This window comes from Sphaeramia orbicularis, chromosome 12 (assembly GCF_902148855.1).
Source record: "Sphaeramia orbicularis chromosome 12, fSphaOr1.1, whole genome shotgun sequence".
Taxonomy (NCBI): domain Eukaryota; kingdom Metazoa; phylum Chordata; class Actinopteri; order Kurtiformes; family Apogonidae; genus Sphaeramia; species Sphaeramia orbicularis.
The window spans coordinates 71,433,053-71,454,655 of NC_043968.1; the positions used below are offsets into that span (position 1 = coordinate 71,433,053).

The window sequence follows — 21,603 nt, forward strand, 5'->3', positions numbered from 1 at the left end:
ACTCGAGGCTACAAACAGTTCTCCTCTAATCTGCACAGAGATCCAGGCAGACTTGTTGACCAGAGATTATCACCATCAAAAACACAAAAAGTTGCTTCTCAGCCATGAAAACAAGGATGTGCTCTAAATTGTTTTGTTTCTTTGAAGTTGTAGAGCAGCTGTGGGTGGAGGAGACAGTGCTGTATAGGTGTTGTGGGATGTTCATGTTGGAGGTAATTGCCCTGAGTGGACTAATGAAGGAGCATAGATCTAATTGGCTTACACCACTGCTGGACTGGCGTGCTGGGCGAGTAAAATTGAATCAAAGCTGTAGGACCGGTCAGAGGACTTGGAAGCGTTGTTGTGGTAATTGGCAAAGGGTCAAAGCCATGGCACTGGGCCAAATGGTAGCGTAAACACTGCGCATGCGTCAAGCTTCATTAAAACGTTAACCGTGTGATATAGTGTTTAATTATGAAGAGAGGAAAAAAGACAGATGCACAAAAAAAATAAAATAAAATAAAATAAAAAATAAAAATCCACGGATAGTTCTAAAAAAAATAAATAAAAAATCCTCCCCAAATCCCAGTGTAACAGCAGGTTTTATATGGTCCTGGTTTGACTTTGTAGTCGGATAAAGCAGAGTGATAAGTCCATGATGAATACTTCAATGTCTGCCTCAAAAAGTAGGAGCACAGAACATCTCCCACTGTCGCATCATTTCCTGTTGTCTGTGCGCTTCGCCAACGAAAATACTCACTTTCTAATAATTTCTAATAATAAGTTTCTAAACTGATTGATCGTGAGGAATGTGGTCAGAAAATACCTACTGGTAATGTTTAGCTCTCCAGAATGTCAGACTTTTATTCTGACAGATGTAAAAGGACGCGCATCAGAATGACTGTTGCGCCAACGTTTGATTGACAGGTTAAGTTTACGTCACAGTTTGTAGGATGACGTGTTAAATACTGAAATATGCAAACTGTTGATAAAAAGCATGAAACCACCAAACGCTGAAACATAACTTAGAATCGAAACCTGTTTAGACTGAAATACTTTTATGTTAACAAAGTTAGGTTAATTCAGTTCATATTCATCAGAATTAACAGAACAGCAACACTCACTCAGCTTCTCACAAGAACAATGTGCTATAATGCATAGATAAAAACAACATTTTGCTTTAAAATATGTCTACCAGCCTGTGTCAGAAAATTAAGTCCGTTTGTTTTCGATTCATAAACGTGGGTCCTGAAATGATAACAAAAAATGTGAATCCCAGTGTGAATTACTGCATAAATCTACACGTGTATAAACTATTTCTATTTCAAAATAGAAGAATGACTATAATTGAAATGAACATAACTCCACTAGTTTTGTATACATTGGGTTCTTTCAAAAATCCATCCCATTTTACATTACACTATTAGATTCCACATTATTAGAATGCTTTAAACCACGCGTAGCAGATATCTTACAGTGATATCAGTATTTTCTCCATCCAAATGTAAATAATTTTATGACAACAAATTTATCATTCCACTGTTAAAACCAGTGAAAAGTCAGCATTTCGTATAAATATGATTTTTAGAGCCATTACTGCGCAAAAGAGAATTTGCCTACAGACATGTCAAATATTTACTGAACAGTCTGGATAATGAAACAAGTTGTATTTAAAATCATGAGAATAAAACCCCAGTTTATCAGTAAGAAATGACATCCACATAAAGTACACCTTACGATGAAAAACAATGAGTAGAAAAGACAAAATGAAAAGGTCGTGAAGGGCTGGTAGAGTGACTATCTGTAGAAAATCACAGGTGTTTAAAAGAAAATGAACAGTTAAATAATCCCAGTAAGAGTGTGAGCGTAGTGCACACACACACACACACACACACACACACACCTGCAGTCGTTAACTGTTGGACTAACCTAACGGTATGTTTGCCACTTGTATCATTAATGCGATGCGGTCTATTTTTAACCAGACAAAAGGGAGACGCAGGGCTGTAAACGCACCACAACAATGTCCCGGCAGTGCCCGATTGCCCTATTGTGCGCCTTGAAAGACAGACACGTGCACCACAACATACGTAGATAAGGAGGAAAAAAAAAAAAAAAAAAGGGAGGGTGCGGGTGGCTGGTCGGATGGGTGGGTGTGCTTAAACACAGCCACGGGGACGCGGCAGCACCACACACGCCTCCGAGGCTTTTTGGAGAAACTCCCCCTTTCAGCACCTTGGACAGAGACAGCGCCGGCAGCCGCTCCTTTAGGTACCGAGTCAGTCCACGCGCTCCGGACTCAGGTCAGCTGACCGTGGGCAGTCTGATGGTCACACACTCCACTGCCACGCGCCCCCTCGTCTCCATCTCCTCAGCAGCGGCTCAGCGGAATCAAATAGCAACTTGATGAATATTCAGAGTTTGACGAAGAGGAGAAAGGTCAGCGGCGCTTTTTCACAGTTTTCTTTTTCTTTTATTTTTCCACAAATCAAGCGTCAGAGTTTGAGACATTTCCACAGAGGATAAAACCGTGAGGGGGAAAGTGCGGCTGTGCGTCCATCTTCATCATCTATCTTGAGTCTTAGTGCGTTTATCTTTTTTTCCACCTTCGTTTTTCAACTTTGGAGCAAAAATGTTGCTTGAACATCCTGGATCAAGTTGTCAAAACTCGGGGAATTTCTCTCGATACAGTTCCGGCCAAGGTAAGAGGACTTCCTCTAATATCTTTTTTTTTTTTTTTTTTTTTTTGGTAAATCAGATGAATGTTTCTTTGGCACCATGGGGTCCGTTAATGGATCCGATAATTACGCGTGAATTCGGGGGTAATGCAGCAAATTGGCGCAGCGGGTGTGTGTGCAGAGTGACCTTTGACAACCGTGAAATGGAGCATGGAAACTTCCAACCCCACTGGTGGAAAAAGAATATTTGATTTGAATTTTTTGGGACTTTTTGTAATTAAACAATGTGTCTTCAAAGCTGTAGAAATAAGAGTGTTATTGTGGGTCTGGTGTTTCTGTTAAACGGGCTCTCTGCGTGCGCGTGGGAGACGTTATGAATCTGTAATGAGCTTTCATTGTTGGAGAATCACACCAACAGATGTTATGCGCGTGCTGTCATTTCACACCGCCGCCTGCGGTTGTCACGGGAGCTGTGCTGTGGGTTTGCGCACAGGCGGCGGATGCGCAGAGCTGGGCCCGGAGCCGCCGCGGCCTGAGCGCATCCACGGAGCGGGTGGAGGTTCATGGCAACAGCCTGGGAGCAGGAGCGGAGCCGCGTGGGCCCCACCCCACTCTCCCTCCCGAAACAGGCTCAACAGGTGTCACGTTCCGTGTCCTGACAGGTGGGACACCTGAGGTTGGAGTCTGGAATAGTGGTCATGATGAAAGCTGAAGGTTGAACTGCATCAGAGGAGCTCAAATAAAGCATGGCGTGGAGTTTTCCGTGTAATTACGGATTTAAAAACATACTTAATTTTTCATAAATGAATGTAAATGTAAATTTCATATCTACATGGCACCGTTTAAGTCAATTCCTTCTTTCTGATCGTAACCAAATTAACCAAAATAAGCTCTTTAGAATAACTCCAGTTATTCCAAAGCGTGGGTTGTGTGGAGTGTGGAGACTCCGTGACTGACTCACTATTACCTTGATGGCCGTTTTATCGCTTTGTTGTCACATTAGTGTCGGGCTCACCCCTCAAAAGTGAGCGATCAATACGACATAAAAATTATTACAAAGCTGAAAAGTAAAAGGGGGCACCCGTGGACCCCGCAGCTTTCTCCAAAACGCCTTCATAGACTTCTGAAATAAAGGCAAATACGACATTGATTTTAGATTCATCAGCAGTCCACGCGCCTGTGGCACTACCACTGATTTCCCCAGGCGCTCTTTTGTGCCAAAGATCAGTGTCAATAAAATTCATTGGGGTGTTGGCCCGATCAACATGTTATTGAACAGCAGATCTCTCCCCTAAATAAACACTTGTCTCAAAACACGCGTGGATGTGTGTGGGTGCGTACGCGCTCGTGTGTGTATGTGTGTGTGGACTACATCACTTATTTAACATATTTAAAATTACAAGTGCATACTGTCCATAAACAGGAGCATCCGTCTGTAACGAAGCATTTAATAACGTGTACAGATTTATCTGCGTGAAGAAAACATGCGTCTGTTTGGTGATTTGGAGAAAAAAATTACATTAAATAAAAAGCACATTAAAAATCTCGCAAGAATCTATGGTCTACTCAAAACTAAATGCACATTAAAAATCTAAAACTAGAAAAAAAAATTGGGAAAAAAATCTAAATAGGCCTACTAAGTAGATAATAACTATAAAAGGCACAAATCAAAAAAGGTTTTTGTTTTCCTGGATCCTCATTTCTTTTTCATGCAGGAGTAAAATTTACTCAAACTGAAGAAATTTTTTACTCTACTCAGATAACATTTGGTCCCTGTCAAAAAAAGAGTAAAAGTTACTCTTTGGGTAAAGCTCTCAAACTCAATATAGACTCAAATGTACTCTTTTTGAGGAAAATACTTTGGACTCTGGAAAAAAATTATCAGTATTTTTTCCTGTGTACAAGAATCTCAAATAAACATGAATTGTCGAGGTGAATTCTCCAAAAAAAACAAAAAAAACAAAACAAAACTGTTATTTTATTCTTTTGCATCATAAACATCAACAAAAACAGCGACACCTTATTTTTTTTTAATGTTTTTTTTCCCTGAGCCTCATTTTGTTCTGTTTGCTGTTACATCAATCCTCTCTAATATTGTTAAATTGCTGAAACTGTCGAGCCAATCTAAAACGATCTAAAACCTTCGTCAAAATCATATTTTTTTCTCCAAACTGAACATTCAAAACCTGTCGTTTTATGCCTCTTTACAAACTGAGTGTTGTGCTAAATGTTGTCAAATGAAAACGCTAAAGGCCATGTATTTCTGTCCAGTAAATGCAGGCAAACATTAAGAACATATACAACAAAACCAACTATTAAGATCAACTTCAAATATAGGTTAAAACAAGACGCTTATTGGTGTTTTAGATTTTTGATCCTCAGTCTGGAAAAGGTTTATTAACAGTGGAGTTAAACCAAAACCCTCCAGTCTTGTTCTTGTCCTTCTTTAGACCATGTGGGTCAGATGTGGGTTCCGTGACTCCGTGGACTCGGTTCCACCCACCGCTGATTCTCCACCGGCCTCTTCTCTCTCTCAGCCCCTGTTTATTCTTCCGGGTAAAGTATAGGTGATGTTAATCTATCTCCCCTGTCGCCCAGGAAACGGCGCAGCTGTAATCCTGCACAGGCTTCAACACGCGCAAGCATAAAAGCAAACTCCAAACCGCACACTGGACTGGAACGGAACGGAACGGCTCTGTTCCGATTCGGGGCTAGACACTAGAAACGGCATCTGCCTGATATTTTTTTTTATGTACGAATAGATGACGAACAAGACGAGTTATACGCGTGAATCATGAGAGATGGATGGACAGGCTGAGCGCAACTCTCCAAAAGACGCACCGAGTAACACGGAGATGCTCCTCGCGCTTCTGTCGCACAGTGAGGAGCTCCGGAAAGGTAACGGAGACACAAATACGGCTTTTATACCTAATTATATTTTAATATATTTCCACATTAGTTCCGCCTTTAATATATTTCCTATTGAAGATAATCATAGGCCTTTGCATGTGCCTACAGTGCGTTTTTTTTCTCAGTGCGTGCGTCGAATAAATGCTGATGTTTGCTGATATTCTACCTGTGCAGTTGTTTTAATCCATAAAACTCCTGCTGCGTCCATCAGCTTTTTGCTTCTCCGTCTTTTAATCTATCATTTATCTGAACGATCGATAAAATTTCGATATGATGGCCTATATACCTGCCGTAAATTTACGCACCATTCCAGTGTTTTTCGGGGTCGAAACCTTTTCCTCGACTTAAATTTGGTTTTACGCGTAAAGTAAAAAAGGAAAAACTGAAATATACAATTTAAAAAACGCATTTATTCTTTACTTTTGTTGGTTTATATTTTAATTTCAGCTGTCGAATTTTATTTCCGGTTAAAATGGAAACTTTCTCAAGGAGATATTTGCCTTTTTACGCATCTATCACTGTAATATTCCAAGTTTACAAAGTGTCCAAAAGTGCTTGTCCACCCATATATAGTGAGAATGAGCAGAACCGGGCTTTCTAGTTTTACAGAGCGCATTGAATTAATGATGACCTGGATACACCTGTTCTTGACGTGGCTCCCACCGCACTTGTACAGGGCTTGGTGCTGATGCCACAAGAAATGCTTCATGAATCTTTGATGAATTGTCCACAACAGAACAATAGGCATGCGATTCCTTGCACGGATGGAATATGAAGTGGTTGCGCTTCTTTTAATTAGTAATAAAGTGACCGGATAACGTCTTACCTGACGTTTTCGACGTTTTAGTTGACCTTATCATGTTATCATCTTATTATTACACCCTCTTTTGCTAAATGCCTGGTAGAATTTGCTGCTGCTGGATTGAGTATGTATTATTATCATTATTGTGTTTCATTATGATTATTCTTTTGGAAGGCATTAAATTGCATTTCTTGTTTTTTTTAAGGCCTCTTTGAATCTGTCCTTGCGTCACATAGTTTGAGGTTTATTAAATTTATTTCACAATATAATATAAATACACTTTTCGACACTGTAAACTGCTTCTGCAAATCCCATTTTAAGGATTCAAAATATTTCTAAGATTTTTCTCATCCTATTTTAAAGGTGTGGGTATATTCTCATTCAGGCCTTTATCAGTTTCCAGTTGAGTCTGTAAATTATGTCATGAACTGAATAAATGGGAGTTTGTGATCAATTCATTGTAAGTTCATCAGCCTGTGTAACGTCAGTAACCTGTTCACCACATAAATATACTCATCAGTGTGATTTAATTCTTCCAATAAAACTTTAACCCATAAAGACCCAAACATCCACCAGCGATCAAAACAATCTACTGATTTAAAATGTTTAATACCTGTTAATCTACTAATCCTATCAATACATGTAAATAATTGGTGTATAATACAGTTATTCATCTTTTCATGGTCATCAGATATGATCCATTTGGACGTTCAGATGCTCCGTACTGAACATGGAAACACCGTCATCTTCTACAACATTCATTCACCAGTAAACACTTGGAGTGCAATCAATGATAGTGGACGGAGATACTTGTTTTTATGATCTATATTAATATCTTTGCTGAAAAAGTCACTTTTTCTTGAGTTTTCTCTGTTTTGATATAATAACCTTTGAATTTACTGAGATTTCATGAACATCTAAATTAAATATAGGAAATTAAATAGAGGGAAATTCATGATTTACAGTGAAAAATGCAAAATACAAGGAATAATTTTATAATAGATTGTGAAAAAATCACACTAGATAGGTTAAATAGAGAAAAATTAATTTGAAAACTGACACAAAAGTAACACTGGGTCTTTATGGGTTCAGTTAGAATTAAACGTATCTCTTGAACAAAGCCGCAACTAATTCATTACACCGACGATTTTGAGATAAATAACAATCATAATAATAATAAAAACTTGACCTGTTATGTTGTAATGTTTTATCCATCGCATAAAATAGCATGTGAGGAAATAAAATCTGGTTTGCGTGTTGCTTATTTTCATATAACGATTAAAAAAACAAAACAAAACACGTGTTTCGTCTCATGTGTGTTCATACACTCGCACACACCACTAGAAAATGGAAAAACAGACCAACGCCTTTGAGTTTACCGCAAAAAGCTCCAAACTGGGCTGCGACACTATGAGTCCATAATAGCTTCTTTATTTTTCCGAAGTAAATAAAGAAAAACCAGGTCATGTTTATGCAGGAGTCATTTACAGATGGACTGGTGTAATGGATGTATTTATTTGGCTAACGTGGCCCTCTTCCCTTTTCAATTATTGATCTGATGCTTATGCAACCAGTGGGAGGAGGCGGTTGGTACTGGCCCACTGGCCTCAGCATATTTGTATAATACGGCCACATTGAAATAATAGATGCATCTGGAATAAAATAAATTTAAATATATATATATATATATATATATATATAGTGATGATGATCCATCAGGTAGAATTTATCTTATTCAATAGGGTTTAATATGGATCTTGATATTTGACTCAATATATATATTTCTGTATAAACCTAAATAATCTCTCCCATTTTTAAAAGTCGTCAAATCAAACATAATAAAGGAAAACTCATTTTTTATTTGGTATGTGCAGGATGCAGGTGTGTGTCAAATACTGCAGGTTTTGTGTCACTGTGCGCAGCTGTGGACTGGTCCTTCCTTTTCCTTATGTGTGACTGACGAATATAGGATTTTAAGACTGAAATGTTGTTTCCGTGTCTCCCACAGAAATCCCCGTATGTGCAGGCTGCAGTCAACACATCGTCGACCGCTTCATCCTAAAAGTGCTGGACCGCCACTGGCACAGTAAGTGTCTGAAATGCAGCGACTGCCAGGCCCAGCTGGCCGACAAGTGCTTCAGCAGGGGCGACAGTGTCTACTGCAAAGAGGACTTCTTCAAGTGAGTACTTTACACCCAACACACACACACACACACACACACACACACACACGTTTTTTGTCTTAAATTGCATGTGATTCCATTCTTGAGCGTCGCTGGGTTTTAATGATTAATAATTTCATGTTCCAAAAGGAGATTCGGGACCAAATGCGCGGCCTGTCAGCAGGGCATTCCGCCCACGCAGGTGGTGAGGAGGGCGCAGGACTTCGTCTACCACCTGCACTGTTTCGCATGCATCGTGTGCAAGAGGCAACTGGCCACAGGTGATGAGTACTATCTGATGGAGGACAGCAGACTGGTGTGTAAAGCCGACTACGAAACCGCCAAACAGAGAGGTGAGCTCCGCCGTAAACACGTGCGTCCCACGTGTCCAAACGGCTGTTACGCACAGGACGCTCTGCGGATGCCTGCCTGCGTGTATGCCCTACATATGTTCTATCTGTGGAGCTGTTTTTAAATACTTGTTGAGTTGTGGCTCTGGCCTGACGGACAATGAGGTCACCCATAAACTTTGACCCACCTGCGCTAATTGCGTCGTTGCCCGCAGCCCAATCGATAGCAAACTGCGTAAAGTGCAGGCCCTGAGGCTTACACTTGCACTTTGCACTCGGAGGAATCAGCTTTCAATAACTCTTATTGTGTCGAAGATCGCGTGTGCGTGCGTGTGCGCGTGGACAGAGGGGTGGTCAGATGGCTGGTGTGTCCGTGTCCGTGGGCAGTGATCTGACAACAAGGATGGAAAATCCAGTTGTGTTTCATAAAATCCAACTCCAGACTATCCCAGGGTCTCTGCTTCAGTAAAACAGGCCGCTCTGCAAACGCTCCAGTTTTATCTTCCATCTGTTTGTCTGAATTTACGGCCACACACCAAGGGCTGATTTATGCAGTGACTTAACGCAAGTTTTCACCAAAAACACACACGTTTATTTTGCTAATGAGAGGGCGCAATTACTTGGGCAGCATCCATTTGGATGATGGTCTTGTATTTTGCTGCGCTGGCCAACAGATGTGCAGACAGGATGCAATTATGCTCATGAAGCCAGATTTTGGTTTATAGGCAGAAGAGAGTTGATCCATTTAGAGGAAATTAGAAAGTCATATATTATCCATAGGCGTAGGTTTGGAGAGGTTGGGTGCAGGGAGTTTGTCTCCCTAAATATTTAGAGCATTTGTCTATAATAAAAACATGCAACTTGCAGAGGCATTTATTTAGTTTTATTCCATAAAGTCTCCACTGCTGTAGTTTTGAATGAATGAATAAATTTATTTTGGTTTTACATCAATCATACTCAGTACATCAATTGTAATAAACATAAAAACCAAAAAAGGAATAGGCTAGAGGCAAAAGCTTATTTTTTTGCCTATCCTTTTCAACTAATACACTGCTTACATCAACTTAAATGTGTACAGCATCGAGCATTTACACCATAATAATAACAAATAAAGAAATAAAAAAAAGTCAACAACAAAAACACATCTACCATCTCAATTCAATATTTCTGAATAATTTAAACTTACAGTACTCTTTTTATTTCTTTTTTTTTTTTTTTAAACTTCGCTAAAGGAGTGGATAACTTAAGTGCATCATAAGATCCATTCCATAATTTCACACCCACAATCCTAGTTCATCTAGACTTCACATCAGCCCCCACTCTAATCCACTCACACATATCAAAATCTCTGAAATTCGAATTACTCTCTCTTATTTCCAAGAAATCAGTATCTGAATCAATTATGGTCAAAATGTGTTCACTCAGCTTCAATATTCCTAAACTCATCTCAAAACAGACAAGTCTGGTTTATTTTGAATAAGCATGAAGTTTAGAACATGATCAAAAATCCTACTGAAATACATATGAGCAGTTAAAGACCAAGCATTTTTACAGTCATTTTTCCATGACGTCATTTACTAGAGCAGGGGTGTCTAACTCATTTTAGTTCAGGGGCCGCATTCAACCCAATTTGATCTGCAGTGGGCCGGACCAGTAAAATAAAAACAGTGAAAAAAGTAAAATTATATTATGATCAGGTTTAGATCTACAAAGTTTCCTTAAAAATCTGAATTACATCAACAACTTGAATTGTCTTCGGAAAAACAAGTGCAATTTTAACAATATTCTGCCTTGGTTTATCAGGTTATCATTTACATGTGCATTAAAATCGCACAAACATTTAGTAACAGGCAGAATATTGATCAAATTGCATTTACTTTTCTTAAGACATTTCTGTTTGTTCATATTTGTTCAAGTTATTCACGTTTTTTGTAAAAGTATAGTTTGGTAATGTAAACACTTTCATGTAATTTTACTTTTTTGCACCAAAAAAACCAAAGAAAGAATTTGGGGTTGTCATTATTTATAGGTTATAATATTACTATTAATATTTTACTGGTTCTGACCCACTTGAAATCTATTTAGACTGTATGTGTCTGTATGTGGAACCTGAATTAAAATGATTTTGACACCACTGATTGTTAATATCTTTAGTGTAATTTTTGCATTTCACAAATCCATCCCACGGGCCGGATTGGACCCTTTGGCGGGCCGGATTTGGCCCCCGGGCCGCATGTTTGACACCTGTGTACTAGAGCATTTGAAGAATTTACTTCACTAAACCAAATCTGTCATGCTTATATATGTGAGTTAACAACAGGAGAATAAATCCTTGAAAACAAAACATGATACATGAGACTTATATATTGTAAAAGCCACTTGGAAATATCTTTATTTATGTAAAAAGAAAACACAAAATTCAGGTAGAAGTTAGCATTTTCCTTTACAGGTAGAAAGATATTTGTGCTGTAAAGTGATGCAGAAAAGGCTGAAATTGGTGCACAACAACTCACCAGAATGCAGAAAATTAAGTGTTAAATGCTTAGAATTTCCTGGTTGAACCTCAGCTCCAGTGTTCAACTGACAACCATATCCATGATATTATTTACAGTGTTTCATTAAGTTGTTATTAATATGTGATTTATGTAGTTGCCTGCCACGATCCCACCTTACATGGCACACATCCTTGGTATCTAACTCTGTGTTATTTGTGTGTTATCTGTTCATCATTCAGAAGCAGACTCAACTGCAAAACGACCACGAACAACCATCACCGCGAAACAACTGGAAACACTAAAGAACGCTTACAATAACTCTCCCAAACCAGCCCGCCACGTCCGGGAGCAGTTATCATCAGAGACTGGCCTGGATATGAGGGTTGTGCAGGTAAAGTATATTATTACCCATTAAAGGCTATTCCATTAGTGTCCTGACTTCATTATCAATGGACTATTGTGGCTCAACTGGCACAAGCCAACTGTATGGACAAGTGTGTGTGTGTGTGTGTGTGTGTGTGTGTGTGTGTGTGTGTGTGTGTGTGTGGGTCGAGGAGTGGGAATTTATAGCTAGATGGAGTAAAATGAAGTCCACATGAAAGTCAGCATGGTTTAAGTGCAAGCTCGTTAACAATGCTAAAAGGGGCCCCACATATTGTCTGCAGAGGAGCCTCGCGCCAGCCGCTCACTGCTGCTCATATATATTGTTTTATTTGCAAGGACAAAAGTAGAGACAGAAGCCACTAAAATGCTCCTCATTATTCAGTGAAAGGACAGGGGTGAAAGGGTTTCACTTAAGGCGGAATATCATTAAGGCACATGTAAAACTGTTTTTTGTGCCAGTGATTGAAATGGATTAATTTGACTAAAACTCATTTATTAAGATACACTGTAAAAAATGACTGTAGAATTAACACCAAAAAATTGTAAAATTGCAACATAAAAAAAACTGTAAGTGACAATACAATGCAAAGTTGCTTATTTGAAAAGATTTTTGTGTTAACGATTGAATCAAATATAGCTGTAGTTCTTACAGGAAGAGTATGTGAACAAAACCAGATTTGTATGTAGAAATTATGTATTTCTATTGTTTTTAGAAAATAAAACTGTATATTGAAAAAGAATGTGATGCCGTTTAAATTGCAAGACCGTAATGTTGAAACAACGGCTTATTTGCTTTTTTTTTTTTTTTTTTTTTTTTTTTAAATAAAAAGTTATAAAAAAAAGTAAATATTTAACAATGTAATATTTTAAATTTGTGAATTAATGGGTTGGTAGAGTTGGTAGAGCAGCTCGTCCAGTAACCAAAGGGTTGGTGGTTCGATTCCTGGCTCCAACTGTCCATATGTTAAAATGTCCATGGAAGACACTGACCACTAAATTGACCTGGTGGCTTTGGACTCCATGAAGGTGTATAAAATGCACTGAATAAGTGCAGTCCATTTACCAGTTAAATCCAGTGTTAAATCTACATGTCACTCCATAAATATGTTTACAGTTGGATGTGTTTTTTACAGTATTGTTCTGGAAACCACAGCTGCCATTTTTTTTCCCGTAAAAACACCAGGATTTTTTTTTTTACAGTGTATATTTTTCAAAAGTCAGAGTCAGCTTTATTGTCAGTTTTTTCATATGTACATCACATGCAGGAAACTGAAATTATAAAACTCTAAGGCCTCAAGGTGCAAAATGAACATAATAGGAAAAAAAAAGAAAAAAAAATTGAAAACGATATAGCTATAAACAGAATATAACTATAAACATAGAATGTAACTATAAACAGCAGGGGGTTGAGGAGACAACAAATAAAGGTGCAACAGTGAAGATAAACAGATGAGTTATTGAAATAGGTGAAGTATTAATACCTTTAATATCAGATTTCATTAAAATGTGAAATGTTGTTTACTTTATATTTACACCATGACGCCCAAAATACAAGTTAAATTCATAAATATGAGCAGAAAAAGGATATGTAAAATTGAAGATAAAATAACCTGTCTGGTCCCGTGGGGCGAGGACAACTTGTAGCTGTGAGGAAGTTAATGAAATGCATCATAAATCTGGTATGAGGGTGGGGGGGTGGGCAGGGGTCCGGGGATTACTGCTCAGTGTCACTGCTTTAGTCGCAGGCTTGAACTCACAGAGATGTGAAGTTGTGTCCAGATAGTCCTTGAAAATTAATTTGGTTTTAATGTGGAAGAGAAAAAGCAGAGGACATTTTCTTATGGAGCATAGACTGACTCAGTTTAGGGAAATGAATGTTATATTTGTATGGTTTTTCATTTTATTAAATTGATTTTTTTTTTTTTTTTTGTCATTGCAGTTTTCAAATCTTAATTTAAAAAAAGATGGAACTTAAATATTAACCCATAAAGACTATTTTTTAGGTTGACTTCCAAATGAGTTTCTCTCTACATTTAACCATTACAAAGTGTTTTACCACTATTTATAACAGTATTTTCCTTTGCATTTTTAAGGGGGGAATCAGGTATTTTCCTATATTTAATTTACTGCCCATGTAGGTGTTAATAAAAGCTAAGAGTAAATTCAGACATTCTAAACAGAGAAAACTGAAGGAATCATTACTTTTCCAGAAAAATATATCATTAATTTCACATTCTACAAAGACTATGGATGCATCTAAATAGTCATCTGATGCTGCTGAAAACCTGACAAACTGTATTTTACCTGAATTATTTCCATGTATTAATAAGATTACTAGTTCCAAAGTATTAAACCTTTTACATCAGTAGATGCTTTTGGGTTAAGGCTCAGATTTTCTCTTGCTTTAACTCTTCAACCCCTGAAACATCATTTCAATAAAACGTGCTGCTGTGAATTTGCGTCTGTTTCAGTGTCAGAAAAGCTGTTGTGAGTATGTGCTTGTTATCCTTTTCTTCAGTTATTTTGATTTACTGTGTGTTTTAGGGTCAACACAGGGTGGAATAATATAAAAAGACAAAGAGAGGAATTGAAGTTTTACAAATTTTTACTACATAAGGAATTTAGAATGTACATCAATAAGAGATTTAGGATGTTGAACATGAAGTGTGAACTGGAACACACTGAACAACAAGGATATGAATTTTGGCCCAGTAGTTTTTGTTTTTGGTGCTCAGTCCAGGTACTTTTTTGCACCTGGTTGAACTCCAAAAAGCAGTTACATGGTCAAAACTCAGTAAAAATACAGTAAAAATAAATAAATAATGGGAAATCACCACAGCACTGCAAATAACAGTAAAAACAAAACACGACAAAGGAAAAAAAGGTCAAATTGTCCATTTTTGTAGTGAGTCGGTCTCACTCACTGCTCTGCGTTTTACCTGTCATTACACAAGCAGCAGGGGGTGCACTGAGCGTGCTCAGATGTCTATGGAAAGAACAGGGTCTATTCTATCAGCACATTTAGAATTTTTTAATATTGAACCAATGGTTGAATTTTCATAAATATTTCCAAAAGTCATACATTCAGAATGTTCACCACAGACACGTCAGGGGTTAAAGGGTAAATCATTTTGATGTTTGTTGAATTTCCGATTTTCTGCTGAATCTGTTGTTGTGTAATCCTCAGTAAACACCTGCATTTGTGTTTTGTGTCAGGTTTGGTTTCAGAACAGGAGAGCAAAGGAGAAGAGGCTGAAGAAAGACGCCGGGCGACAGAGGTGGGGGCAGTACTTCCGTAACATGAAGAGATCACGGGGAAGCTCCAAATCTGACAAGGACAGCATCCAAGAGGAGGGAATGGACAGCGACGCCGAGGTGTCGTTTACAGGTACAGTCACACAAAAGACCCGTCAACAGCGCAAAGTCATGTAGTAAATAATACAACTCACTCCAGCTGTTTGTGTCTGTGTTTGTGGGTCTGTTGGGAACATTGGCTTGTGTTTTAGTGAAACCTTAGCTGTGTCTAAGGATAATAATGACTGCGGTGGTTTTTCCCTCAAACTGACTGTTATGGAAAAGTTCATAGAAGTGTAGAAACAACATCACATAAGGACTACCAAAATGGAAAATGCTCATCAGTTTGTGTACGAGAAAATGCAAATAGTGGTTGTAAATAGTCATGGTAACGGTCAAAATAAATTAATGAGCAATATTACGTAAATCTAATAATTGTGTATTTAATTATTTAGTTATGTTTTAGCATATTCTCTGGCTATTTAATTTCTATTTATTTTTATTTGTAAAAAAAAAAGAAAGAAAAGGGGAAAAAAAATAGCTATTATATGTGATAATAAATAAACACTTCCTGTCTCCTAAATAAGCATGGGCAAAAGGACCAGGACCAGCATTTTGTGTGAATAATGAAAGTAGGTAATAATGCGCTAATTTTTTAATGGAAAATAACATTAAGTTTCTATCTTTATCATTGGCATCATTTTCTGCCTGGGTTTTATCTACTGTAGACAAAAAACTTGTGTTGCCAGATCTCATGACAGTTTTTTGCTGAGACAAAGACTTGTCTCCAGTAAAGCTGATGTCCTCAGAATGTTCAGAAAACTGGGCTCATGTTCACTTCCCCAGTGGAATGAATGGAACATGTGGCTGTGGACTCCCAAAAGGGGGGGACAGATGAGAAACCCAGGGGCAAAAACTCCAGCTGAAGCAGAAGTACCTTTAGTTGTAATACCGCTGATGGCCAAAAGGTGCTGAATCCAGAGATTTACCAGTGGTTCTTGCTTTGTTAATCAGATTAGCAAATAGAGGGTGTTTATGTTTGCAGTGTGTGCTTTGATTGACAGCTATGATTGACAGCTTCTTGTTCTACTGCCGGATCAGGCGCGCAGAGCTCATGTTTATTGAATAAAACATTTTTTCCAAACAGACGGCTTCACTGTAGCTATGGTGACTACTGTGGTTTTTAAGTTGCAGTAACAGGAACAGGTTTATTTTTTTGCCATGCCAAAAGCGGGTATTTTGCATTAGATCAGGGGTGTCAAACTCATTTTGGTTCAGGGGCCATATCAAGCCCAATTTGATCTCAAGCGGGCCAGACCAGTAAAATAATGACTTAATAACCTTCAAATAATGACAAATCAAAGTTTTTCTTTTTGTTTTAGTTAAAAAAAAAAAAGATTAAATTATGAAAATATTTACATTTTACAAAAAAGATGTGAATAACCTGAAAAAACAGAAATTTCATTTGAAAAATTAGTGCAATTTTAACAATATCTGACTTATTATTTATACATGTACATTACACACAATGTTACATAAACATTTGGTAACAGGCAGAATATTGTTAAAATTTTGGAGTTTGGAACTAAAATTTAAACAATTTCTACAATATTACATATCTTAATATTAACACAACTACAGATCACAGTGGATCCATAAATGCACAAAACATTTAGTAACAGGAAGAATATTGCTAAAATTGCACATTTCGGATTGTTCATCTTTGTTTTTATTTATGTATTTATTTGCATTTTATTGTGAAAGAATAGTTTTGTAAATGTAAATATTTCCACAGTGTAATGTTATTTTTTTCACTTAAATTTTTTCCACATAATTTTTCACAAAGAAAATTTGTCATTGTCATTATTTATGGTTTATTGTGTTGTTATTTTTACTTGAGGTCACATCGATCTGTTTGTGGAACCTGAACCAAAATGATTTGGACAACCTTGACTGTTCAGGTTCATTTTTGCACTTTCATCCCACAGGCCAGAATGGAACCTTTGGCAGGCCAGATTTGGCCCCCGGCCCGCATGTTTGACACCTGTGCATTAGATCATCTGTCATGCTCACCCCCAGCTCTGCCCATTTATCCAATATGGGCATTTCTAGAGCCAGCATGATGGCCTCCAAAAACCAAACTAATATCAGACCAAAAACCATTGGGTTCAAAGTCAGTGACTCCATCTGCTTATTAAATACAGTCCAAGAAAATCCACGAGGTCCAGACACAGGAAGTGACTCCAGACTGGACCTTTGTGTTAATGAACCATTGTGTGTTCTGGTTTATCAGTAATGCCAATAACAGCGAGTCCTCCTGTTGTCCTTTTTGTCCTTGTTGCGCAGATGAACCCCCCATGTCCGATCTCGGCCACACTAACGGCATCTACAACAGCCTGAATGAGTCGTCTCCAGCGATGGGCGGTCGCCAAAGTGGGAACAATCACAGCTCGTTCCCGCTGGAACACGGCGTCCTGCCTTCACAGGACCAGTTCCATGACCTGCGCTCCAACAGCCCCTACGGCCTCCCCCAGTCCCCGGGGTCACTGCAGCCCCTGCCCAGACACCAGCCCCTCATCTCCAGCCTGGTCTACCCGGACTCCGGCCTCTCTATTATGACACAGAGCGGGGGCCCTGGCATCAACCCCGCCGTCAGGGTTTCCATGGGGACAGCCAACAACGGCCCCAGCTCGGACCTGTCCACCGGCAGCAGCGGGGGGTACCCAGACTTCCCTGCCAGTCCTGCCTCCTGGTTGGATGAGGTGGATCATGGCCAGTTTTGATTGGTCAAGGACAAAAAAACTGGAGACTTTTTGTTTTATCGCGAGTTTTTTTTTTTTTTTTTTGTCTTCACTTGGATTTTAGGACTTGGGAGAATAGTCAAATGGGACGATAATTGTGTAAAGGACTAGACTGGACAGTTACTGTTTGATATGACCAGTATCTGATTACCAGGCCTGTTCTTCTGTGATATCGATGGAAAGGAACAATGAAACTTTCCTTGAGTAAAAGCACTTGGCCTGACAATAGTCCTTCAGTAGTAAAACTGTATGTAACGCAAGGAGTCTGTCAAAAAATACTCAATATTTAGAAATGAACATAAGCATTTTTCAGAACAATGTAGAGATCACAGGTAGAGACTCGGAAAGTTCAGACATCAGTCATTTGGATTCCCACTGACCCCACCCCCTCTGTCATCACCCCCTCCCCCTCCTCTTTGTTTCTTACGTTGCATCCAGGTGAGAACTGGGTGTCATCGAGAGTCCTTAAATGTCTGGTCGTTGCCAAATGTCTATATATACATACATATACATATATATATATATATAGTCGTTTATCATTGTGGAGACTTTATTTTTATACAATCCCTTTCTTGGACATGAATGGGAACCCAGATCTGAGGTCTTTGTACATTCTTAAACAGGGATATAGGCAAAAATTTAGATGTCATCTTAAATGGCACCTAGGGGTCCAATTACTTCTATGCATTTGTGTGTTCTCAGATGTATCTTGTTCGTTTTGGTCTACTGAAAACAACCCCCCAAGGAAGACTTGCTGTAGCACCCGGGGTGTGATGTATATGTTTGTTTATGTGGAAAATGTTTTATGTCTTATTTATTCCTTCTGGTAATGGCGAAGATGATGTTGATGATAATAATGATTCCTGATTTAATGGCTCGGGAGTTTAATAAATTTCACAACTAAATTAAGACTCAGCACCGTCCCTTTGAGTTCTGTCATATTTTGCTGAAGACAAATGGTGCACTTTGTAAAAGGAGCATCATTTCCACAAACTATTAGGGTTGCATTTATTGGAAGTAAAAAGTTTGGGTCACTTTTACTATATGAAACACAATCCAGGCATTGAGTCATTCGGCCCATTTATCTTATATCTTACATGCATCATCTACCCTATACATTTATCGTGACGGTGAAACCAGAGCGAGCCACAGTTCTGCCTGTGTCTGCAAATTGAGTATCTGGCTAACTACCAACACTGTATCAGGGGTTGAACAGCTCTTTAGCGGAGAAATTTGATGCAGACAGAGAGTCAACTCATCAATTCAGAGATTACTCGGTCTTGTTTGCCCAAATGCCCCAATGGGAAAGGAATCTGCAATCCATTAGCCTAGAAGGGATCAAGTGCCCCTTGTGAATTTCCTCATTTATTTAGTTATTCAAAGTCAGGTTCAATTAAATAGATTAAAACAGTATATGTGTACGTGGGAGCGCGACTGTGCACGTGTCTGTCACTGCATGTTTATGTATTTGCTTTTGTAATGGTGACTATCAAGTAATAGGAGGCCTTAAAATTTTACTTCCCCCAAGATTTATTTATTTATTTGTATATCTATTTATTTATTTATTTATCAGTACGTCCTCTCACTCTCTTCAGTAATTTGTGGAGTGTTTCAAAAGACACTTATCGGGGTTAACTACAGGCGGCTTTCCTGAATTTTATATCTCGACCAAGTTGTTCTAACTATGCAGATATAATGTATGTCTGGATCAGTTACATCACCAGTAAAACCCCGAAATGACCATAATAATAATTAACAGCAACACTTCACATTAACTTGTTGCTCATGAACATACTAGAAGCCTTATAAATCATTTAGTAATGCCTAATTCTGCAATCTGCGTAAGATAAGATAAGATAAGATAAGATAAGATAAATGGAAAAGAGCAGTAAGAACTTTTTGTCTTACAACTGTTAACAGTTGTCCTTCAATAATAACTTCATAATTATTTCTTATTAAAGCAAAAGCTCAGGGTTTATAATGGAAAGACAAACATTGACTGAGGTGGAGGACATCATGAGTTTCATTTTATTTTTCTTCAGCTGTCTCTTAATTTCTTGATTCAATTGAAAAACAACACCCCCCAGGGGCAAATAGAGCTGATCTTTATCTGTTATTCTGATCTTGGTATGCTTTGCCCAGTGCAGGTCTCCCTACCACCTTACATGGGAACACAGCAAATTAGGATTATAAATCAAATACACGTATTATTACCAATAAACTGGAATTAGGATATTGAGGGAAAATTGGTTCATTAAAGGCCTATAAATGTACCAATATGCTACTAATATAAATAAACATAGAGTTTTACCTAATTAACTATTGATACTATACACATTTCTGCACTGTATTTTATATTTCAAAGTTATGGAATTTGGATGCAGTACTTTGATACTTACTCTTTCATGCATGGATTGTTAAAATTGTTAACTTCTTACCCCCGAAGCAAGTTTAAAATGCACTTTAATGGTATATTTTTTTTATTTTTCTGAACATAAATGTGACTCTTTATACAGAGAACATATGATTGGTTTAAGAAAATATATCATTTCAGTGTGAAACATGACTTTCCCCTGTAGTAGTGGTCATGAATCAGTTCCAACTGCACTGAAACAAAGGTAAGGTTTCAATTTGGATCAAAATATTTCCTACACTTAACACCAGATTTTATTACTTTTTTTTTGGCCCATTTCCAGTACAATCCACCATCTTTACTATTTTGGCCACTTTTTGGATTCATGGATTCATGAATCATTACTTCAGGGAAACACATATCATGTAAACATAATGGCACCACAGTTATAAAGAGGAGGCTGTTAAATACTGTTGTTTTAATTGAAGTTTGGTGAACTATAGTTCATGTGAAAGTATTTAACCCATAAAGACCCAGGGCTACTTTTGTGGCTGTTCCAGAATTATTTTTGCCTTTATTTAACCTTTCTTAAGTGATTTATCAGCATTTATTATTATAGTACCCCCTGTATTTTTTCAGTGAAAATCCTGCATTTGCTTATATTTAATTTACTGATCATGTAGATGTTCATTAAAACTCAGAGTAAATTAAAATGTTATTCGATCATACCAGGAAAAGTGAGTTTTTCAGTAAAATATATCATTAACTGAAAATATAACACAAGTGCCTCACTGTCAATTAATATTATAGAAGATGACAGTGTTTCCACGTTCACTACGGAGCCTCTGAACATCCAAATGGGTCATTTCTGATGATCCTGAAAAGATGGCAAACTGTATTTTACACCTATTATTACATGTATTGATAAGATTAGTGGCTCAACAGGTATTAAACATTTTACATCAGTAGATTGGATGGATGTTTGGGTCTTTATGGGTTAAGTAAAGCAGCTCTAACTTCAGTAAACAGGCCGAGGCGTGTTCATGGTGTGTTTTCGTTGTGCGTGTGTAGTTGCAGATTGGTATAACCCACATGACGCTGACGCCACTCCGCCGTCCTCAGGACCTTTTGTTTTTGGAGTGCAACCTCCAACTTCCTCCTCCATTAAGGTCCGCCCGCTCTGCGAGGCTCCTCAGGTTCCCAAAACAAGAAAAGCAACACCAAACAGGATATTCAGCCCAATCCTTCCAGCTGAGTGACAGGTATCACTATTCTCTGGCAAAAGCGACAGGTGTGTAACCTGAGCCAAAGAGTGTTTGACAAAAACAGCAAGGGGGTGAGAGTGAAGTGTCAAAGGCGGCGTTAATCTCCTCCCATCCACTGTCCGTGGTCAGT

General features: G+C 38.2%; 1 protein-coding gene across 3 annotated transcripts; it reads left to right on the forward strand.

The window, feature by feature from the left end:
- The first annotated feature begins 2,150 nt into the window (after positions 1-2,150).
- On the forward strand, positions 2,151-18,770 carry lhx3 (LIM homeobox 3). Of its 3 annotated transcripts, none has more exons than XM_030150629.1 (6): positions 2,151-2,681; positions 8,378-8,549; positions 8,682-8,884; positions 11,616-11,767; positions 14,977-15,148; positions 17,401-18,770. In XM_030150629.1, exons 1-6 carry the CDS (start codon positions 2,612-2,614, stop codon positions 17,835-17,837), a joined length of 1,206 nt encoding a protein of 401 aa, XP_030006489.1. In that variant the 5' UTR covers positions 2,151-2,611; the 3' UTR covers positions 17,838-18,770. The 3 variants fall into 3 exon arrangements, with proteins under 3 accessions (XP_030006489.1, XP_030006488.1, XP_030006487.1); XM_030150628.1 differs by lacking the exon at positions 2,151-2,681 and adding an exon at positions 5,294-5,555 and having other exon boundaries at positions 8,685-8,884; XM_030150627.1 differs by lacking the exon at positions 2,151-2,681 and adding an exon at positions 5,295-5,555.
- The last annotated feature ends 2,833 nt before the right edge of the window (positions 18,771-21,603 follow it).